Genomic DNA, 24,502 nt, shown 5'->3' on the forward strand with positions numbered 1-24,502 from the left:
TTTCAGCAACACCAAACACACAATACAGTTTAAAATCAATCAATCAAAGACAGGCCGTTTAAAGTTTCTGTTTGCACTTTGTGCCGTTTTATTCTTGTTTTTAACTGAACAGACAGACGAACGCTGCTCCACATGAGCAAAGTAGAACAGACTTCTGGAGTGAGAGGACAATACTGTTGGGTTTAATTTGATACAGATATTTGTGTTCAGAAACCATGGTGAAGTATGAGTAAGCTCTCAGAGTCTGAAATAGCCATGAGTGATGGTCAAAGATCCTTTGTGAGAACAGATGTTCTTAAGATGAGACGCTCCACGTGGTCTTATTTCAGCACTATCGTGTATTTCTGACACTTTATGATAATCTAAACATGATTGCCCTCTATGGAATATTTATGGATCTGTGACCTGCAAAAATCTGCTGTTAAGGAGACTAAAGTGTCTTTGAAACTTTCAGGATAAAACAAGCACAGCTGTGTGAAAAGGGGACATGCATTACCTTAGAGGTTAGTGTGTCGTGTTTGCATTATAAATGATGATATCATGGATTTACTGATTCACATTAAAAGTGCAGTCTCTGAGGCTTGTAACCAACTCCATTCAACAGTTAGAATTCAAGGAATCCAGTTTCATAACAGTTCAGGTCCTCTGGGCTCTGCAGAACTCTGTCTGTCTGCCAAACCCACAGGAATGAGTCAATAATGACACAGCCAGCCATTAAACCTCACCATTCAGGGACTCTGAGCATCGTTCAGTTCACTTAAGTCCAAAGCACTCAGTCAGGCGGATGAGTCCTGCAGTTTTTGTCTTTACATGGATGTTGCCGTGAAATGAGTGAGCGGCTGTGTTCGGGGTAATAAATGCTGTCTTGATAAAGACGAGTCAAAGAGAGTCCGCTCAGTCTCCTCAGCTGAATGTCCACACTTCCAGCTCCATGACTCGAAAGTCGTCGGTTTCAGCGAGGCAGCAGTTATTGAAGGTGTAGCAGGGGCTGCTGCGACCCAGGTACAGATTCTCATCTACCCACAGACCAAAGTGACCACTGCAGGAAACAGGCGCAGAGCAGTGAAGAAAAAATGAAAACGATCTGGTTAATACATGTGGTGGATAGATTTGAGTTCACAAAGATGAATGACGGAGAGAGCATTTATAAACCATTACCTTCCTCCACCAATGGCAAACGAGTCCAGGTCTCCTTTGATGAAAAAGGAGTTTTCTCCCGTCCATCTGAAGCACTGAAAGAAAGGTACATTCAGTCAGCATACAACAGTTTAGGCAAAACTTCAGAAACCGAACACTAAGGAAGCCCAGAGGCCGGGGCTGCACTGCACGAGTTGCATGACGATGCATGACCAACGCTCATGATTTACATGCTCACATTTTAGGGTCAGATGGTTGAACATGACCTGAGAGCTCCCACTGAACAAGTTAGAGACAGACTAACACATGTCAACAAAGTTCCCTTTGCAAACTCCAACAGACAGAGGTTTAAGTCTCATCTTTGTGCACAGCTGAAATAGAAACACAGACAAAAATGCTCCTGCTATTCCACACCCAATCACCACTGAACACAATTAGCAGCTTGATAACAAACTCTCCCTGTCAGCTGGAGATCTGCAGATACTTCCTGCTCATTCGCATCTTTCATGATAGGAGGAGGAAGACACATCAAACAGACATGCTTTTCCCATGATGATTTCAGGCTCTGTCTGGCAGTTTGTGCTATAAAAATCAAGAAAAAAAGCCCTGAAGTGGAGGAGTACGCTCATAGCTCTGCACCAAAGTTAGACCTGCTGCTTATTTACAACAGAATGGAGTGGTGCTGGTATATTGCAACACAGCTGTTGTATGTGAAAACTGGAGGATACAATGAGAGCGTATGCAGACATATGATCAAAATATCAAACATGCCAGAAATTCATCTGACTGGTTGAATCAGCTATGATTGGCTGTCATTTGTAACCTTACAAGGCAGATGGATTGACCAGACTTTATGTCTGTGATCAGGCAAATCCATCTTGCCAAGCAACTATCTGAAATGATTAGCTAGCTATGAGCTACAACAGGGTTTAGCTGTACTGGAAGCTGGTAGCAATTTGCTCAGATGTAGCTATAATATAGTGGAAGTTTAATCAGAACTGGACTACATTTCTTTATTAAATAAAATTCAAGGACAGCACTGAGAGGTTTTCATGGCGAAGAAGAAGTTTTCACTGTTCTCCCAACCTGCTTTGGCATTAGTTTGTGATTGTTACAGCTAGAGATCTTCTGATACCATTTTCCCTTCCCGATACCAATACCAGAGCGTTGGGTATCAGCTGATACTGAGTGCCAATCCGATACTTGGAATAAACTTTCTGGACTGGCTGTACTGTGAGCAAATCATTTTAGCCCTACATTAGACTAAGAACGTGGCTTAACAAACACGGGCTCTTTCTTTCTTTCTCTCTATTATGCTTTATTCAGGAAGCATGACGTGATGAAGGGACAGCCTGCTATTGGCGGACAGACCCTCTTAAAGGGAAAACAATATGACAGCATTCAAGCTAGCGGTAATAAATGAAATACCAGTTTAGAAAGCTAACATTTACATGTGGCATGGCTAAACCAAGCAAAATATAAGGTTAAAGAAAATGGTATCCGATTGGCGCATAAACACATGTACTTCCCGATACCAGTACCTGCATTTTAAGCAGCATTGGACATATTTCAGATACTGGTATCGGAATGGGAACAATTCTAATTACAGGTAGGGTTTAGTAGTACTGCAAGCTGGTAAATAATGACTGCTGCAGCATTAGCGATTACCTCAGATGTAGCTTTAGTATAGCAATAGTTTTATCAGAACTGGACCACGGTTTTTAAAGCAAGAGCAAAGATCCGCACTGAAAGCTTTCTTGGCAGAGAAAAACTTTTTGCACGTCTCCCCACCAGCCTCAGCATGAGTTTTGTCCAACAACATGCTCTGCTGTTCCTAAGCTATGGCAGCGCTGGCCTGTCAAGCTAAGGTTACTACCAGAGCTGTACATGCTCACTACCTCATTTTGTCTTGTAACTCTGATTGGCTCGTCATGAATGTGACAGAACATTCGCCCAATCACCTTCTGAGAATTTTTCTTAAAAGTCCTGCCCTTCCCAAATACTTTGTATTGGAGGTTTCCCAGATGAATGTGAAACATGTCCATGCAGTAGATGTATACAACAGTCTATCTGGTTGACTCCAAATCCAGTCATACCACTCAAACACGACAGAACTGGCTTGAAATCACAGCGTATACCTGGCCTAAACAGACAAACACCTGTACTCTCTCTACCCCATGTTACCTCTTTTAATGTAAGAAAATGACAGTAATTAACATTTTATAATGGGAAAACAGAGTAAAATAAATGTGTGCATGCATGTCCTCACAGAGCCTCCACAGAAGACTTGAGTAAATTAGAAGTGGACTGTGAATAATTTAAACCAATTAGCCTCTAATACCCTGGTGATGTCATTAAAGCAACTGAAGGGTAGATATTTTAGGGCCTCCTGGCATTTGACCCGATAGAGAATGCAAATTTGCTTTTTTTATAAAAATAAGCTGAAGAAGCAGAACAGCACCAGCACTCTGGGGACGGTTGTTGGCTGGCTCACCTTGAATCGAGGATGCAGCATGAAGAGGAAGGTTTCACCCGTACCGTAGAACGTCTCACTGGGCCTCAGAGGGTGAGAGAGGAAGGCCCCAAATATCTGAAGAAAGAAAGCCACAAAAGTAAACGTTAATATACACTATTACATGTATAACTGTTAAGGTAGATGATATATGGTGTGTTTTACCTCATCCAGAGCATCTTTAATGACTACAAGCACGGGGGAGTCTGTGGAGCTGAGTTTTCTGTAGAGGGATTTGAGGCTGGCGCCATGGCGGGATGTACTGTAAGCCAGCTGCCAGGTGTGGCCGACTGTTCGAGCAGGAAGCTCCTTACACAGCTGAGGATCATAAAAGGTGAGAAACGTTCAAGTTATAATAATCAGAGAGCAAATATGAAGGGAACAAGAGGCGGATCTCTAAACATGAAATTAAAATAGATTTCATGGTTTAATTTCACCATTTCATCAGCTGCTCTGGATAGAACTGAGAGCAGCAGGAGCAAAATTGTTAGCATGAAAAACCTGACTGAGGCTACTTCTCATATTCAAGTAAGTTAAATATTTACATCTGCTGAACAGCAGGTGCAGCCAACAGTTAAATAGATGAATGAATCAGCCAACAAAAAAGCCTGATAATCTTTAAACTGAACTGAACGGGCAATGTCCATTAAAGCTGAGAAAACAAAAATCATAAAAATTCACAAAGGACAAACAATCTGTGTTGCATTCTCTTTATTTTAATATTTCCTGTTCTTACTATTAAACTCATAATGAGGAAAAAATGAGGCAACTTCATAATTATTCATAGTATCTGAATTATGCTTAAAGGAAAAGAAGTTTGAGTGTTTTTAGCTGTTTTACTTCATTAACAGATTTTATCATACATAGATATGCAAAGGACATTTGAGAAACTCCTTATAACTAGACTTTTTTAAAATCATGTGAGGCTTAAAGCTCCTGTGAGGAGAGGTTAAACGAAATGTACTTGCATTATTTCTCAGGGCTGGAATACACCATTAGGAAATTTTTAAGGGAGAAACAGGGGCCCCCCAGTATTGTATTTTATTTTATTCTATTTGATACAAATTTCAGTCTGTTGACTGACTCATTTAGTCACTTTTGATTAAATAATAACACTAACTACTAAGAAAAAATAAATAAAAACCCACTTTTCATTGCAGGCTTCTCAAGGGCTCCTCCCTGCTGTTGGCCCATGTAATCAGTAACCTTCTTCTTAATCTTAAGAATAATGCCATAACCTCCTACTAAGAATGTCTTCAGTGTATAAAGATAATTAATAAATAATGCAGATACTAGTTTATTTATTTTTATTGATATGTTAATATATAAATTTCCCGACCTTGAACTCATTCTAATATAACCATTAGCTTGTTAAGGGTGCTATTAACGTCTAATCTGTCTATTTCTACACTGATTTAGCACTGGGTTACTTTTTAACTGATCCACTACAAAGTTTGGGAGCTTTTTTTATAGCCCATCTGAGCCGATGAGGAGTCTGCCTGGAGTCTGAGAAGACTGTATACATGACTAAGTTGCCTCTCCCAAGTCTGACATTTGCAGGAACCACATTGTTTTAGGATGAATTTAATCCACAAAACCAGAGCACCAGTGTTATGAGGAAGAGATCCCAAGTCATGGGAAGTTCCTAAAGGGCTGGTGCATATATTTTGTTGAAAGATGGAGATGAATTTCTTTATTTTGGCTCAGTCAGTGCTAACAGGTGTTTAAATCCTGCATCCTATGAAAAGTGAAGCCCTCCCAGGACCCAAGAGAGAAGAAAAAGTGACACAGTGCCATCAAAAATGGCAGATCCATTCATTCAGTGCACGTCTGTAGCGTACCAAGAGGCCGGTACTGTACAAATATGCATACCTTTACACCCTAATACAAATATATAACTGCAGTTATTAGTTATTACTAACTTGACAAATTTCATCCCCTTTGCTCTTCTGGTATTCTAGCTGATACTTAAAGTGCTAAAAAGGAAAATCACAAAATTACACAGCAGGCATTACCAGGTTAAACTGCTTTAGTATCTAAACACAGGGTATGTTAAGGTTACCCTCTCTTTATAATGTTGTCTTCTTTGATTGGCTGTTACCTAGCAACCTTTTAACACCACTGAGTCTCAAAGTTCAGTATTATCAATGAGAAAGGTTCTTAGAAGGAATACCTTAATGTTTTATTATTATATTCAAAGAGTTTAAATTGTTCAACCTCATTAGAAAGCAGCTAGCAGTGTCTATAAACACAGGCAGGATTAAACATCCACTATGTGATGTGTGAGGAGAAACAGCCGGTGCAGAGCGGTGTGTGTGTGGACAGTTTGTGTATTCATTCATAAAGCATATATCTCTCACCTCTTGGACATGTGAAGCCTCTAAAACATTGCTGCTCTCTACAATATTCAGTAGTCCCTCTGGATCCCTGTCTACGATGAGGGTCGGCCTTTCCCCGCTGTCCTCCATCAACACCATCTGCAAAATAATTTTTAAAAGTTTAAGCATTAAACCAAAACAAAAAAGACTGTTCTAGAATAAAGTGAGGTCTGAGATCTCTTTCTGTCTGTGAGACTCACCTCCCAGTCGTCCCCGGTGCTGCGGTGCCTCTGAAAAACCTCTTCCTCCTTCTCATTATCCTCCTCCTCTTCTTCCTCTCTGTCCTCTATGAGCACGAACCCCTCTTCATCCCGGTCCGCCTCCCCACCCTCCTCTCCCCCCTCTAGTATGCACAGGTCTGGCCGACAGTGAGACAGGTAGGCGTACAGCTCGTCAGCGCTGCAGGGAAAAGAAAGGACAAACAAACTCAACAGCTGGGTCAACACGAAGAGGAAAGACAATAGAGACGATCCCAGACAAATACGCTGATATGAAATGAAACCAGTAACTGAACATCAGCTGTGGAAGAGCTCCTAATAGAGCTTTATTATAGAGGAAAACTAGGAGTCACAAGAAAGAGAAGTTTCCCTCCTCCTTAGAGAGACATTGTAGTGTAGATACTCTTTTTTTAATTCATGATGTTTGAACACAAATGATCTAAAGAAAGGTGATTCAGTTGAAAGGGACCAAATTAGTATTAGTTACATAGCAGAGGTAGAAACAGGAATGTCTATTTAGACCAGCTGCTAAAAGCTCCCATGAGGAATTTTCAGTTTGTCACTTCTGGCACCCCCTGTGGACAAAAAAGTACCTCTAAACTCAGCTAACTTTGTCTATTAAATATGAAAGTAGTTTTTTCAAGATACACAGCTATCATACCTAACTGACTGTTGGTTTATAATCCCCAGAGGAGCGACCTTTGACCTTCTACTGCATTTGGTTTTGTTTTGATAATGTTTACTGAATGATGAGAGTTTAGAAGAAAAGGAGTAAATATTAAACCAGAAACATTTAAGAGAAATCATAGAATGATGGAATAAGTAACAGGAAAGAGCATTTTTTTACCAGACAGTTTTAACAAGCAGTATTATTTAATGAGGTATAAAATAAAAAATCAAGGCGTATCATGTTTGAGTTATAGGCTTTTTAATAAGGGGGTATTATTGTAAGCTGTTGTGTTGCTCATTTTAAATCGTGCTTTTTTTTTTCCTTTTTTTATTACCTATTTGTCCTGTACTTGACCGTGCTAATCTTTGCTTTGCTTCCTACAGGGGCACTGTAAATTCATAAGCATTTTCATGCATTATAAGTTCTAGACTTACAATAATTTAATATTTGTAGTGCATTTTCTGAAGTCCTTAGCAAAAAAATCAGGCTTTGTTCAACTTTTTTGGCAACAAGCATGGCACTGACCCAAATGCATTTTTAGCAGGAAGCAACTACTCCCCTACATGAGTCAAACCATCCCAGCACACACAGCTGCCTGTAAACATTTAACAGCAGCTCCGACACAGGGAGGAGTAGGCAAGATTCTTTGGTCAGTGAGCATGAAAGTCTGCTCAGCTCTGCTCATAAAGTCAGTAGGAACAAGCAGAAAAAAGGGGTTTAATTTATGCCATTAACTCTAACAAAATCCCTCGTCTTGGTTAAGCTACGCCCAAAATGGCCAGTTAAGTTGATTAAATTCACCTAACACTGCAGAAAAATACCTGCATTTGGCTGTTGGTGAATGCTAATTTGCTGTAGAGTCTCTTTAAGGGAAATGTAGGCTTTGATATACATCCTTGCTTAAGACTAGCTGTGCTCTAAGGTAGGGAACAGCTAACAGGGATCCAGATTAAATAAAGAAAATCTGTTGAATCTGTTGCTTTTGGCCAGCCTCACCCAGAGAAATGACTGACCCACTGAATAATCCAGCAAAAGGACCCTCCCTAAACCTGATTTATTCATATCAGTTTACATGCCGATCTCTCAGCATGCACTCTCCTACTTTAACTCAGGGGTTCTCAAACTTTTCAGCCCATGACCCCCAAAATAATAGCTTTAGAGACATGAGCACCCCACCTTCACTTAACATGGTTGAAGGTTATGATGTTGCACAAAGCATCATGTACAAATTTACATTTTACTTATATTTAAGCACAAATCTCACTTAATAACTATGTTTTTATTTTAAATGTAACTAATTTTAATGACTTTTCACACGAATGGATAAAATTTACCACTTATTCTTTTTTTGTTTGTTTTTTTTGCAAAGTATCCTGCAACCCCCCTTCATTGTCTTGTGACCCCCAGTTTGGGAACAACTGCTTTAACTAATGCATGCATGGTTACCATGGTTACATACTTAGATTTTCAGTGCTTTTACAGTGTTTTTCTGATATAGTCTGACTGATAAGGTCATGGATGGCCAGCCTACAACACAGCCCTGATATTTTGATGTTTAATTTAAAAAATACATTAAAAAAAGACTTTTACTATTTTTAAAAGAAAGCAATTAACACTTTGAAACGTGAGCAAAATTCTCAGAGGAAGTTTATGTATAAGAACTAGAACTATGTGAGATGGACAAATGACTCTAAAATATCTTGACCTCTAAAGTCTAATCAGCAGGGATTTACAAAACCACCAGCCATCAGCCAACTTTCTTTTTGTTGAATAAAACAATCACTTTTGACTCGCTTTTCCTGTAAACTTGAGGTTTGTTTCAATGATTTATCACCTTCAAGTAAAGTTTTTACTGTGGTAAAGCCACTCATCACATATTTAATGTTTGGCTGTTATATTAGGTTTGTGAAATTGGTTTTAAAATCTGAAAGTCTTCATATGATTTAAAATGATTAACACAATTATCTCTGGAGATATGCAAAAAATATTAGACAAAATGACTAGAATATGTAGTATTAGAATATTTCAACTGACTGTGGGCATGCATCCTTGTTTGCTGGGTCCATTTCTGAAAGGGGAGTGGAGCACATCGCAGCATGAGATCACGAATTCACATGCAGATGAAAATAAAAAATCATACATGCATAACATAAAATAGCGAGTTTTGCCTGTGCAATTTGATTTGCCACTCATTTGCGTCATTTCTATGTAATGTTCATTAACTGATAGGATTTATTTTGAAATTGATCAATGCTCTGTGCATTCCTCTGTGTTACTTCCTGTGTGCTGCAGCTCCACAGTGCAGTGGAAACCAAAATTACTGCAATTTTTTCTTAAATGCACAGAACATTTCAGTTCAAATGTACGATTTTTGGATTGTTTAAATCTATAATTAACATTTTAGCTGACCTCTATAGCTGCAGGGCCCTAGAGATTATTCCCCTTCCTCATGGGCGGCCCTGCTTGTGAGCTCCAATATTATATTCCTCTCACTCTACATTGCAGGTGCATTTCTCTGACAGAAGCTACTTTACCTTTCTTGTGAAAGAGCAAGCCAGGCCTCCCTTCTAGGTGAAGTTTTGGCTGCTCCAAGCTGAAGACCCCCGCCAGCCTTTTTCTTCCCTGCAGTCGGCTGAACCCGCAGCCGCACAAACATCACACTCCCTGAACTTCCTGCTGTCAACCTGCAAGGCACTAAAGAAAAGGAAAATCCTGGTTAAAATGGTCCAAATAAAACTAAAAATCATCATGAAGACCTGACTCAGCATGAGCACCTGCAGTTTGGCTCTTCACTGATGATTTCTCTCTGTCATCTCTGCTCCGCTGCTCCATCTTCCCCCTCCTCTCAGCTTCTTGACCTCCACAGCAGAAGGTGGCAGCACTGCTCAGGACAGCCACTCCAAGAACTCCTGTTGGCTCCTCTAGCAGCCCCTCTGGTGGGCTTTTATCCAGCTCCCCCTCAGCCTCAGCCATGTCTCTGCTCTCTGCCTCCTCCTCCTCTTCTTCCTCCACAGAAACCTCCTTGGTCAGGCTCAGAGCCAAACCGGACAAATCAGACGGAGCCACAGAGACCAGAGCCTGGGTCGAGTCCCCCTTTTGGTTTGAGGGGCCTCCTGCTCGCCTTCTTGCAGATTTCAACTTCTGGAAAATTTTCTTTCCTTTTCTCCTGAAAACAATGAAACAAAGACATTTTTATGCCACATGTTTCATGTGAGTCTGTGATTGGTCTGTGGAGCTTTGCTGACCTCTGCTGGGACTTGCTGAAGTAGACATGTGAGATGTCAGAGAAGAAGGAGACAGAAGCCAGGCTATCAACAGAGCAGGAGAGGAGGTACTCCTCACAGCCGTGCTCCTTCACCAGAGGATGAGTCTTACACGGGTCAAAGAAGATTTTATTCGGAGTCACCAGCAGGATACCTGAAACCACACCCTGAGAGAGGGGAAATCTTAGACTGAGTGGTGGGAATAAAAACTGAGATCAGACTTAAAGCAGTGCTCATACCCACCTTACGGTCTGTAATGTAGCGACAGAACAGTTTGAGGTACTGCATGGCCTCTGGACCCTCTCCCTGACAGCATTCTGGTGGGAGAGCCAATAAGCAGAGCTGACCGTCAGGCATCGGCACAGCCTCCACGTCCTGTCAGAATAACAAAAGTTTAAATGATTGCAGCCTCTGATAAAAGATGCACTCATTTCTTAGGATAACATTTTAAAAATGAACAATTTTCAGTCTCAAAAATGCAAATATTTTATATTTTTTTAAGTATCTTCAGCAGTTAACAACAATTTGAACTGTTTTCATTGTTTAAAGTCAAACAAAACAGCCTTAAACACCAGTGTTTTTACGGAAAGACCTTCATATGAACCATACATATGTGTTTATCATGATTTGGGATAGTTAAAATGAACCAAATTTTAGCAACCTAAGAGCAAAAAGACCCTCACGCCCCTCCAAGGGGTCCTGTACCCCAGATCGGGAACCTAGGCTCTAGACAATAGCCATGTCCACAGTCCATGATTGTGGTTGTGTGAACTGAACCAGAGTGATAGAATGAAGGCTCAGGAAACCTTTGCAAATCAGACTTTTACACAATATTCTAACAGTTTGAGATGTTGATTTTAGATTTTTGTGAGCTGTAAGCCGTAATCATCAGGATTAAAAAAATAAAAAATGTTGAACAGTTTGATTTTTATGAGATGAATCTAGTATAAATAGAAGCTTAACTTTCTGAAGTAAATCACAGAAAAAACAAACAAACATGATATTACAATTTCTTGAAATGTATATCCCCTCTGGCCTGGGAATGCCTCAAGATCCCCCAGAAGGATTTGGAAAATGTTTTTAGGGAGAAGGAAGTCTGTGTGAATTTGACTATCCTGCTGCCACCATGGCCAAACCCCAGATGAGTGGAAAACAACAGATTAATGGATGGATTGTTGGTACAGCTAGTGAAGGAAAAATATATCATAGTCCTTGTTAAAGTGGTATCACGGACTCAAGGTTTTCTTTTCCAGAAAATATCTTTAGAAATCTTCATTTTCAGGTCCTGTAATCAAGTTCATCTCCATTTATAAAAACCTATAATTCAGTGTGCATGGTGCAAAAATAAACCTCTGTATATGTCAGTGAAACCGAGAATAAAATCTCTAGGTGCCATAGTTTCATGCCAGCATGCTGTCTCTACAGCTGTGGGGTTTTTTATGTTTCTAAAACAGTAAGTGTGCACTCAGCTCTGTAGAGATTTAAGAACTGTCTTGTTTGGTGCTCTTTTCAGAGGAAAAGTGTTCTGTTAATTAAATCTCTTATAAAACCTCAGGTCATTTTTTATGACACAAATAAACCACAGTCTACGGCAGGGGTGTCGAACTCAATCACAGCAGGGGCCGGATTCTGAATTTATGTCTAACCTGAGAGCCTGACAGGGTCAACAGCATTTTCACCAATAATAAATCACTGGTAAAACAATGATTTTGAGATTTTAAAAAAAAGGAAAAAGGAAAAGTCTCATGGCTCAAATCAGACAGTATTCATTTAAAGGTGCATTGTGTAGAATTTGGAATTTTAGTGACATCTAGCGTTCAGATTTTAGAATGATCCGATCTGTTACCAAAACATCACATCACTAAACGACGAGAGCCTGTGAAGACCAAAAAGGATCGTGAGCCGGACATCATTTACAGCAGTGAAGAGGTGAGGATTTATTCATTCAGTTTTGTAACCATTATTTTTATAGATCATAGGTCAGTATTCTTCTCCACCAGCCTTCCAGGTAGCTTTCAGGACCGGCGGGCAGGTTCGTATTTAAAAATTGCATTTCGCTCTTTCTGTCCCTAAAACGTTGCCGTAGACAACATGGCAGTTCGTTATGTCAGCCCCCGTGAGGGCGACCCACAGTAATGTAAATTTAAAAAGCTTTTTTCTAAATTTGTAAAAAGAAAACGAAAGTTTAAAGGGGATGACTGTGCACTTAGTTTAACATACTTCACATAAATATATAAACATTATATCCCATTTACACCGTTTCTGTTCGGTGAAATGCAGCCAAATTCTACACAATGTACCTTTAAACAATCAAAAATTAAAATTAAAAATCAAAATTAGGAGTCAAATAATTACTTTAAAAGACTAAATATGAGATAGAAAGTAGAAAACATGAGTTTTAAAGGTCACAATATGAGAAAAAAATTCAAAATCGTGAGTTTAAAATGTAAAAAAAAATGAAATAAATTCAAAATCATGACTTATACAGACCAAAAAATGAGACAAAAACAGTTTAAATAATAAGTTTAAGTCATAATTGTGAGATGCTAATTTGAAAATATGAAATGAAAACACAAATAAATTTCTTTACTGACATTCCTGACTTTTTATCTAATTATTTTAACTCTTTACTTTTTTCAGATTGTTATGACTTAACAAGGATATTTTAAATCATCAGGGTAAAATTTACATTTTTTTACTGGAAGAAATCTGCAGACCTTATAACGGTGGACCAGTTATAATAAAAACATGATATGATCTTGTGGGCTGGTTATAATTCTACCATGGGCCGGATTTGGCCCCAGGCCTTGAGTTTGACCCCCCTGGTCCAAGAGCTTTAGTAAATGCACTGTGATCTTCCTATGATGAAAATATAAAACCATTTTTACCAAACTCTGAATGCGCAATATAAAAAAATAACAACTCTATGGTTTTTTTTCTAGCAGCAAACAACATATTCATAATAGCACCCTTAGTAGGGAAAAACACATTCAGACAAGCTTTTATAAAATATCCACTCATGCTCAGATGTTCACTAATAAAGAAACATCTCAGTATAGGGAATGACTATTAACACTGCTGTGTTTCCTTTATAGGCATGAGGCTGAATAAATCACTGTATCCAGTACAGCAGGGTGAATTCTAGATATGCCGTACTCTGTATTCACAGTCATGGAATTCGTTTTGTCCAATCAGATTGCTTTTTGTCGTAACTAACAGTTTTATAAGGTTGTACGATATCTTAGAATGTCTGTTTGTTGAACTGAAACTCTGACCTGTTTGTTTGAAGGCTCCACATGATAGTTATCTAACCCAAAACCAAAAGAATAAGGAAATATGTACAGAAAATTACCAACACCTTACTTTAACTTATAAATCAAAATGCTGCTTTCCAGGTCCTGTTCTAGTAAAACTTCTATAAACAACTAGATCCATGCAAAATTTCTCACAGTGCAAAGACAAGTGACTAAAATAATAGCTTATATTTTATATTTGTTTATGGTATTTGCTTGTTTTGACAGGTTGAGATGTGGTTTAAACCCAGTCAGTCTATTAAACATTCATGCTCTCTATAACAGAGAAAAAAAGGTTATTTTCTTCTTACCAGTAGTTTGTCATACTCCGCCTCCGGTGAAGGGGACTGAGGCTGAGCAGAGAGGGTCTCCACAGACTCGGGGTCCGCCTCCTTGTCTGTCTTCAGGTGGGGTTCAGAGTGAGAGTGCAGCTCCGGTTTAGACGATCCTCCATCGGTTGAAGTGTTTTTTCCCTTCGGGACGACCAGCTGCTTCAGAGGAGAAGCCATGATAAGATTAGCTCTGACATTGAAACTGACACCAGAGTGACTACTTCCTCTTTCTCCAGGCCTGCATTTCCCCTCTTCTCTGTGTTTGTGGTCACATCTCTGCTCCATGTGACACATGAGGGCTGGGGGTGACGAGCTGGTGTCACATTTTTCAAAAATGCATCAACTAGTTATGTAGGCAATCAGTCCAGTTTGCTTACAGTGGTAGATTTTAGGTAGAGGTAGACTGTCTAAAAAGTGACTGAGGCTATCTGGACGTGTGCAGCAAGAGGCAGGTGTTGATTTGCAGGTCAGATCCTGTTGTGCAAGAGCAGGCAACAAAACAGCCTTTAAAGGAAACCCTGCCTATGAAGACACACCGTCCGAATCAGAAGAACTTTGTCTTTTTTTCATGACTGATGTACAAAAACACCTACAACTGCACTCAGGTTAAAATGAGAATGGCTTTAAGGTTAACACTCTGTTGGAAAAAATGTGGGAAGAAGAACAATGCAGCTATCTGTCATCACTACCCAGAATGCATTTCACAACAATAACAGCCTACATGTGAACCTATTTAAATTGCATTCTTAAAATATAGAAATCTAGTGTGTTTATTTTAGATATATGTAGAAGACACTAATATTATTCTGATTAAAGTCAGTGGGTCTTTCTCGGACTCCACACTGTGCCCTCAGAATTAACCCTTACCTCTCTGGGGATGAGAGTAGAAGAAAAGGACACAACATTTAAGGAGGAATTGTGACCCATCTTGTCCTCTTCAGCTGAAGATGTCCCGTTACTGCTGAACTGAGATGAGACGCTGAATACGGTGTCCCCAGGGGGACCCTAGAAAAAAACATACAGGATGATTCTTAGCAGAGGTTTGAATCCTGATGAACGGGAAACCTTACTGTTTGGTTTTGTCCCGTGTTTTTTCCCCAAGAGAACAGTTCGGCGTTTAGACATAATTAAACATCAGTCCTTTCTTAAACTCAACCAGAAAAAAAGAGGAAGGGATTTTATTTTAAAGGTACTTTAAGATCTCTTACATGGCTGTGAAACAAACTGAAATTAATACTACTGCCTCTGTCTTTATAGTATTTTATGTCTGGAAACTGCTGAATGTTATACTGCTTATCTACAGAGGGTGCCAAAATCAACACAAAACAAAAGCTGCTCACATGAGTGGTGCAAAGCACTTTAAATGCAACATCTTCATCTTACTTGAATGCAAAAACAAACTTGATGCAGTGCATTTTGTTGTTTCAAAATTTATAAACTAAATCAGGAGGAAAACTAAGGTTTCTGCAGCTAGTGCATTGAACAAATAACAGACATATCTTTAAGAGATATTTAAGTATTTCTGAAGTTGGGTTGTATAAATCACTTGGTGATAGTAGTGGTATTAGCCTCCAGTGATTAATGCTGTCCCTTCAAACAGGACGTGCTTGGAGAAGCTAGGCTAAACAGCACAACAGACAGGTACAGCTGTTCCAGGTCATTTAGTGAGTTTTAGGTAAACCCAGCTGTTTGGGTCTGCGGCTTTGTCAGAGACAACAGACAAAACTGAAACCAGTTGTTTCAGCTTTCTTGTCCACTTCAACAGCTAACACAATGTTTTCATGAGTTAAACATGTCGTGGCAAATGTAGCTTGTCTAAATATCAGTCATTAGAAGAACAGTTCTTCTTGTCAGGGTTGGTTTCTCCAGTTATATTCAAAAGGTTGGAGTCCCTTTAAACACCGGCGCTCAGTAAGGCAGGGAACTCTGGATGGAGAGTGATGCAGGCTGCAGGTTTCTGTGAGCTGCTATCCTTGATCAAAAATGTCCTGGAAGTGTCATGAAGTCCCTCACTCATGACAGCAGTAGCTCCCTACACCTGTACCACCAGGTAACTCAGGATCTCTCCTGTGCTCTAGTCTCCACGAAAGTTTCTTTCCCATCTTTCTTCCTGCTGAGTCTCCATCTGCAGAAGTTCCTCTGTGTTCTCTAGCTCATAAAAGTATCCACTGTAAATGAAATCGCTCATTTTAGTTTTGAATTAGCTTAGTTACTTGTTACAGATACACTGAGGCAGAGCAACACATAGCCGGTAGACGAAGCTCACATTGCAAAATAGTGCCAAACACAGATGCTTTCTAGTGAACAATAAAACTCTTCAAACATTTTCAATGTAGCTACAATTGAGCCAACACTGTTTTGGGGCCCCCTATTAACCTAAAATACTTGCTTCATTATGCAGAGCTGCTGTACCCTTCAACGCTGTACCTTCTCCAACTGTGCCATGTACAAAGGGACAAAACACAATGAAATCTCTGGAGGCTAATGCTACTGCTATGATAGCGTACCTTACGTAACCCACGTTTAAAAAATACTGAAACGTCCCTTTAAATTTCACAGAGGAGGTTTTTTTTTGTTATTGTTTACTTTCAAAAACTGAGCTTTAATCAATATTTCTTCAGCAATTACTCACACCGAGTGATGTATTTGATCATTCAAGAAAGTAAGGGGGCGCCATAATCAACACTAACCAAAACTAACCATTACAGGAACTTTTACCTTCAAAATTTTGTGCCCTGATTATTTTAAATCTCCACTTCACTTGGTTTAGTTTTTAACATTTTGTCTTGTTGAATCTAAGTGCTGCTGGTTTTGGTGGCCAGGTCTGACCTAAAACAAGGTTAAATAAGAACAAAACAAACTTTTCTACTGACAGCGTCAACTCAGCTTTGGTGAAAAATGACAGACTTCCACTGTGTTTTCCCTCTCAATCAGATTACATGTGAATAAAATACACAACAGTTATGAAGTCTGATCTCACAGTGAAGAATTCTTCATCGACAAAGCTGTCATCTGCTGACAGTCGGATTGGTTCAACTAAATTTGATACCTGACGCCTGACTGACTCTGTCACCACAGAATAAAACTGTTTTTGTGAAAGCGTCAGTATGAATGCATGCTTTCTGTAGCTCTTTAAACTGGTGACTATCTCCTTAAAATAACACTTCTGAAACTACAAGCTGCAAAAACTAGCATGTGTAGCAAACATTCATACTTCTCATCCTCAGTGAGTTTCTAGAGATGCTTGTTCTATTTTATCTCCCCTCAAAATAACAGAAGCACTTCTCAGTGTAACACTAAATAAAAACTGAACTTTACAGTGCCATTGAGTTAAGAATAAATGCAAGTTTGTTGTGTTTGTGGGCTGTTAGCAAGGTTTACCTACTTAAATGGCACCTCTGTAAAAGTCCTTCCTCTTCAGCTATTTATTGACGATAGAAACTTTAAAAAGTTGATGACATGATGGATTTTATTTCTAGGATAAGTGACAAAACAACAGCAAAGAAGAGCTCTAAGTAACAGCCATTAACGTCTATTTCAGACTGGTAATAATAGAGCCATACAGCTCAGCAGCAGAATAAAAATCAAATCCAATTTATCGTATGTGCTGCTGAAGCTAGCACAGAATAGAATCCAAACTGATAAATACCTCCATAGTAGAGTATACATTCCTCCGGTTGTATTTGTTAAATAGGCTCTTAAACAGATTCTGCTTCCCCATGGCGTAGCAGAACTGCTCTGACAGCTCATCCCTGCACCTTGGACACTCTTTATCAACTCTCTTGAGATCATAAATTATGAAACCAATCACTAGCATGGGTAATTCTTCCCATTACATAACTGATCTAACTGATGTATATATAGATGCAGCATAAATCCTTTACCTGTGTCAAACTTCCCAGTTTGTCTCTACCTGTTGTTCCCACGGTTGGGTCCCATGATGCAAACAACAAGCACACCATAAAGTCTAAAAAGTCACAAACATATGACTCACCCTGCTGCCTGCTCTGTCATCTGACGGCCCTGCCATGTGCTCCTGCTTCACTGCAGTATTGTTTAGATCCAGTGAAGTCCCTGTTAGGGGAGAGAAATCCATCTCAGTCATGCTTTAAGAGAAAAAAACAAGAATAAGGAAGCATCACCACTTCCTGGTAGGATTAATACATTGCAGCCACGTCTGTCCGTATGGAAATAACTTCATGCAAAGATATGGAAATGCCAGCACTGCAGGAGCACCTTGCAGATAGTACTGTCGCAGTTTGGGGTTTCTGATGTGAGGGATGTGGTCGAGGGGACGGCCGATGAGGGGTTGACTCTGCTGCTGAAGCTGGCTACGGCAGGCTGTGGGCTCCTGCATGGCTCGGGCCTGAGGTTGAGTCTCCCAGGGTCGTTTAGTGAACTGTGGAGGCTGAGTGACGCCAGGAGGGAGCTTAGAACCCAGCCTAAGAGACAGAGAATGAGCAGACACAACAGATAAATGCTGATTTATATAGTTATACACTATGCATACAAAAAGTAGGGATGCTCTAGTATATCATCTACAAATCAGTATCGGCAGATATGGAAATTCCTGCCGTAATCTACAGTGGTTATATCAGACATACATAGAAATCATACGTTGACCTTAAATACCAGAAAAACGTACAATTGTACCATTAGGTATAGGGGGTTGACTAAGGCCTGGCACACCTAGGGAGGACCACCGTGAGTCCTGAACTTTCTGAAAGAAGTCACAAACATAAAACAACTATCAGACTGTCTAGTTCCCTGTTCCTCTCTCAGGTTTGCTTGACTCAGCCTCGTTGCACAATAGACACTTGGTGTTGGTACAGTAAAAAGGTGTGCATATATATATGTTCGATATATTCTGGAAATATCAGCAAAAATCCAACACTGTGCAACCCTAACAAAAACACTCTGACTTCATTTTTAAAAAACACTGAAACTAGGGATTTGCCAATATCCGATATGCCGATATTTATAAATTCCTTTTAGCGATACGGATACCGAAATTTAGATATGTTTTACCTAACTAAAAATTCTGTCCTTTGAACACAATTTAAGGTTTGAGGATGAAAAAAAAAAAAACTTTTTTTTTCTTAAAACACACTTGAAAGTTTAAAGAATGAGAATGAATAAAGAAAAAGATCTCAACTTACATAGGTCTGTTGGTTCAGCCTAAAACTCCACTAATCTAATAGTATATATGGCCAAATTTTACAGTTGATATACGCAGATATGCACAGCCAAAATATTGGATGTAAATATTGGCAAAAATGTTGATATCTGCAGATACCGATATCTGGCATATCATGCATCCCTAACTGAAACCATAAGCTTGATGCATGCTTCTGTTTCGAGGTATAAAGTTAGCCATTTGATAAAATTTTAATTAAGGCTGCATCTTACTACTTCAGTATTTTTAAGTTCAAAATCAGAAAATATTAACCTATTGTATATCCTCCTGAGAACTGAGCTTTTTGATGCTGTTTGTTGTTCTGTTGTTCTGTTGTTCAGTTGTTGGGTTTCCTCAGTCAGTAAGGAAGGCTGTCAGTCACCGAGAGAGCCATGGGGGAGGAATTTTTCTGGTTACTTTAATATAAACGACCAAAAGGACTTTTAAGACCAAGCATCAACAGAATTTCCACAAAAAAAAGTACTGTATTTGTCGCATATTTTCCTTCAAAAATCCACATAAATTCCCTAAATTGTCAAAGAATTTACCAAAAATTCGTTTCAAAATTCTTAAATGTAGATGAAAAATAGCCCACGAAAAGTAACTCAAAATCTCTTTAAATATTCCGAAAAAGTTTCAGTGGAACTTAGAGTCAGAAAGTCTAAATATTCCAATTAAAATAACCCAAACATTCCATGTCATTTTGTGAAAATTTACAAAGAGATTTTTTCCGAAATTTCAAAACAAATTCCCCCAAAATTTAAAAGCACACTCCCCCATAAAAATTGCAGAATATTCCTCCAAGCATCAAAACCAATTGCCTGAAATTTACATGAAAATTCTTGAAAATTACAAAAGCCAACCCCCCCCCAAAAAAAATCCCAAAAATTACAAGTACATTTCCCAAATTTATACAAAAATGCCTGACAATTTCCAAACAAATTTCCCTAAATTCCCCTTGAAGATGCAAAAAATTGGAAGCAAATTTCCTCCAAACTTACAATGAAACCAAAAGTTTCCATGACAGATTTGAAAATTTACACACAAACCCCACAAAATTTCAAAGCAAATTTACCTTAGAATATTTCTACAAATTTCCCCAAAATCACAAACACATCTCCACCAAAAATAATGAAAACATCCTGACAAATTGCCTGGAATTTCCATAAAAATCCGTGAAACTTACCAAGTTCACCCACAAAAATGTTTTGACAAAAACCCCAAAATTTACAAACACTTTTCCCAAATCTAAATGAAAATACCTGAAATTTTCAAAACAAATTTCCCCCAAAACCTCCAATGCAACTCTGAAATACACAAACATATCCCCAAAATTTCCATGCACAGATTTGAAAATTTCCAGGCAAATCTCCAAAATATTCAAACAAATTCCCTACAAACTAAAGAAATATTCATATCAAATTCTCCCAGCATTTCAAGTAAATGACTTAAACTTCAACTGATATTCCAGACAATTATCTCACAAAATTCTTTCTGATTTCGTTATAAACCACCCACATCCCACTTCTACTGGATGAACCCTAACTTTCCATCCTTACTGTTCAGCTTCTTCCCTTAAATCTTTACATCTAAGCTTTTTACTTCCTCAATCTGGACCTTCTTATTTAAGGAGACATTAAAAATGAACTGGAATGTTATCTAAAGGGAGGATGATTGATAGCGAAGCATATTGTGATAAAATAAGCTGTATAAATAGACTCAGGCTTGACCTTGAGTTTGATTTTAGTGTGGATTTTCCCTTTAAGGGTGGAGAATTTATCTGAATTATGAATAACTGTGAGGAGCAGCGTTAGTCTGATCAGAGTTATTTATGGAGGAGTGGGAGTTGTCTTTGCAGTGTGAGTTCCTGTAAACATGCAGTAACTCTCCCCCACATGATGCTCTGTGATGCAGCGTGGAGTCTTGTACTGACAATGGATAAAACCAGATGATAAAAGCATGCATATGTGTGCTAAAAAAAATTAACATTTGTACTGTAATCTGTCAGAACACATGCAAACTGTTAATCCGGACACGCTGCTTTTGATAATGAAAGACTGAATTGTGATTGTGCTTTAATCTGAAGGTCTAAAGCCAGCCAGACTCGTCACATGTCCGGCTAGAGCTTTGTTTTACTTCCTCTAATCCTGGTGTTTAGAAGGCTGACCTGGTCTTGACATTGCCAAAGTAGCTGGTCCTGGTCTTGTCCCTTTGGGGATCATGATCCATGTGTCCCAGAGTCTCAGGCCTCCTCACAGACTGAGCCATTTTATTTTTTTACTTCCTTCTTAGGTCTGACGCTGGCAGAGGGATCATGGGTTCAGCTGGCGTCCTTCCTCCTACGTTTATGCCCCATGTCAGCCTTTTGCCCTGGTCACAGAACCTATTAAAGACAAGAAGTAGTAAAAAAGGGCTGGTTTTACACAGATGCAATTAAAGTTTTACCTGCAACCACGTGATCCTAAAAGGAAGCTTTAGAATCAAAATCAGATCCAGCATTATTAGCCAAGTATGATCATGCAACAGGAATTTTGACTCTGGTTAGCTTTGCTCTAAATGTACAGGAATTAAACATTAAATGTAAAAGTAGACAGAAAAAAAAGAACAGAAATTTTTTTTTAAAGATGTACAAGGCATTTTGTAGTATATACAAGTCTGTGTGCATTGATGGTATGGCTGCAAGATGTGCGAAGGGTACAAGAATGTTGACTAGATACGAAGAAAAGTATAAAATATGCAAGGATACGGGCAGATTTTCATGAGGTAGATAATTAAGATAATTTACATGAACAAGTGCAATTGTTCATATGAGGTGAGACAGGGAGCTTTCTTTCAGTATTTAACCTCCTAAGACCCTGCAGGCACCTATGAGGACAGCACATGTGGCTTTTCTGCAGCATAGTGATAATTTCTGATTGTAGAATTTTTGTGATAACTGTCCAGAATGTCCTTTGAAGTTGGAAGTAATTTGCTTGAAATATTGAATGAATATCCTTTAAACTTTGTGGAATTTTAATGGCAATTTTAGGGGAATTTGTTTGCAAATTTTGTGGAATTTGCTTGGAAATTTTCAAGTATTTTAATGAAAATTTGGGGGGTATGTTTGTATATTTTGGGGCGTTTCACTGGAAGTTTTTCACTGGAGTAATTTGCTTCTATTTTTTTTTTTTTTTTGCATTTTATGGGAATTTTTTAAAAATTGTTTGGATGTTTGGAGTAATTTCTACGTAAATTTTCAGGCATTTTCAATTTGAGAAATCCGGCCTGTAGCCCTTTGCCGCATGTCTCTCCCCACTCTCTTCCCTGTTTCCGAGTCTATCCACTGTCCTTCCTCTATCTAATAAAGGCATGAAAAGGCCCAAAAATAAATAAAAAGAAAAAAAAAAGAAATTTGGCAAAATCTATTAGTACATTTTTTTATTTATTCAGGGTTTGGGGGCTTTTCTTTAATTTTCTGAATATTTTGTGTATTTTGGAAATTTCACAGGAGGTTTTCAGGGAATTTGCTTTCAGGATTTTTATTTATTTATTTTGCAATTTCATGAGAACTTGGTTAAATGTTTCGGATGTTCAGGGGAATTTCTCTGGAAATTTTCAGTTGTTTTCAATTTGAGAAATGTTTTTGTAATTTGGGAGAATTTCATTAGATTTTTTTGGGGGGGTGCTCTTATTTTTTCTAAATTATTTTCATATGTACTCTGGCTGGTATCTCTTCATATTTAAAATAAAAAATAGAACATTTCGGGGAATTTGGATGTTTTCACACTCATTTTCATGGAGTTTGGGGTAATGTATTAGTGAATTTTTGGAAAATTCAAAAACTCAGGGGAAATGTTATTGGAAATTTTGGGTAATTTCTTTGAAAATGTTCAGAAATTTATATAGAATTTTGGGAGAAATTATTATTGGATTGTTAAGGCTTTACAATAAATTTTTACTGAAACATTTGGTGAATATTTGAAGAAATTTGGGGGTACATTTTATAGGATACTTTAATAATTGGGTTATTCCATTGAAATTTAAGGGCATTTGTGTGGATTTTTTTCCATGGGCCTTATTAAGTCCTTGTGATCCATCAAAAAAAAAAAAAAAAAAAAAAGAGAAATGACTCCAGCTTCCTTCTCTCAATGACTGACACCATTTCTAACTGACTGAAGACTCCCAACAAAAGGCCAATACAGCAAAAAAATATATGGTCAAAAACCGATCCAGTGCTGTATTTTCAGCAGAAACAGGACATTCAGGGGATTTGACAACATTGTTTTTAGTTTAAAAAATACTTCCTGTTCAAAGTCAAGGGTGAGTTTAAACTTAGCAGGTCCTACTGATCCAGAATAAGTGGAAGAAACTAAAAATGCATGTCAAACAACAGCTCAGGTCTCAGGAGGTTGGGTTGCAGTAAAACAGTAAAGCCAGTGCAGGATATTTAAATCAGCAGTGCAATGAATTCAACACTTTCTAATCAATGTGTCAAAAGCTTGACTGCTGGGAAAACTGGGTTTCAATTTGCACTCCTGCATAGTTGAAGGTTTCACATTACACACTTGTAAGTAGTATATTGTTACATGTCAATATTATGACTCTAATATGAATCAGACACTGTACGCCCTGACAATAGCATTGTGAAACTATAATTAGTTGTGAGCTAATATTATGTTTATTTCATGGCAGCCTAGCTGCATCCTGTAAAAGCCTTATTTATCTTCTCAATAGGTGGTGATTAGCCTCTCATCTCTGAATTAAACACAGCAACAGGATTAGCTGAGCTCCGTCATGCATTACTCGACAATCTCACCGATTCACTTAGTCATTTATGTAAAATATGATCAAAATTAGCTTCCAGTAAATGCTGGGGGTGCAACAATTACTGTGAAGGAAGTAGGCATTATGGGCGACATTACAGAATGATCGAGACGGCAGCAGGAGCAGAAAAAAATTAGACCAGCAGCTAAACAGAGATTCTAAAAACACCGGATCCAACGGACTGCCTTTACTGACCTGAGTCTATCCCAGAGATGGAGACGGGTGGCGGTCATATGAGCGCGTCTTCATATTGCAGTGTTATGATATCACTGCAGACAACGGTAACAAGTTCAATATTCAAGATCCGCCCACTGCCTACAGAGGCACGAACTCTTATCAAGAGAATTCCCCCAAGGAGAGCGAAGGCGGAAGTAGCTTATAGAATTTCTCTTGTATTATCAGACGCCTCTCAAAGAGACGACAGCGTTACTGCCACTTTAGAGAAAGAAAATACGGTTCGGTTCAAACATAATTCGCTTATTGCAGAAGAGATATTTTCACATTATAAGGAATATTCCTGAATTTGAGGACATTTTCCGTCTCTTCCGTAAGATTTTAAATAATCAATGCCAAAAATCTTACAACATGCAGTTGGTGTGCAAAAATGTAAAGATAGTTGTGGTGACAGCCGACAGGCCCCTGGTGGGAAAAGTATGGACACCCCTGCCATAGGTATAATATATATAGACGCCCCATTTATTGTGTTTGCGTGACAACCCA

At 38.7% G+C, this 24,502-nt stretch overlaps 1 protein-coding gene across 2 annotated transcripts; it reads right to left on the reverse strand.

Annotated features, from left to right (window-relative positions):
* Positions 1 to 66: 66 nt before the first annotated feature.
* Positions 67 to 24,084, reverse strand: si:ch211-15d5.11 (nuclear receptor coactivator 7). Of its 2 annotated transcripts, none has more exons than XM_041812447.1 (16): positions 23,978 to 24,084; positions 21,147 to 21,362; positions 18,040 to 18,245; positions 17,798 to 17,877; positions 14,671 to 14,808; positions 13,783 to 13,959; positions 10,422 to 10,553; positions 10,161 to 10,345; positions 9,690 to 10,081; positions 9,450 to 9,609; positions 6,228 to 6,426; positions 6,010 to 6,126; positions 3,815 to 3,967; positions 3,632 to 3,727; positions 1,159 to 1,232; positions 67 to 1,039 (listed from the first exon to the last, which is right to left on the reverse strand). In XM_041812447.1, the coding sequence occupies exons 2-16, from the start codon at positions 21,245 to 21,247 to the stop codon at positions 904 to 906; spliced, it is 2,346 nt and encodes a 781-aa protein (XP_041668381.1). In that variant the 5' UTR covers positions 21,248 to 21,362; positions 23,978 to 24,084; the 3' UTR covers positions 67 to 903. The 2 variants fall into 2 exon arrangements, with proteins under 2 accessions (XP_041668381.1, XP_041668380.1); XM_041812446.1 differs by having other exon boundaries at positions 68 to 1,039; positions 13,783 to 13,962.
* Positions 24,085 to 24,502: the final 418 nt, after the last annotated feature.

The sequence above is a fragment of the Cheilinus undulatus genome, linkage group 18 (genome assembly GCF_018320785.1).
Source record: "Cheilinus undulatus linkage group 18, ASM1832078v1, whole genome shotgun sequence".
Classification (NCBI taxonomy): Eukaryota; Metazoa; Chordata; class Actinopteri; order Labriformes; family Labridae; genus Cheilinus; species Cheilinus undulatus.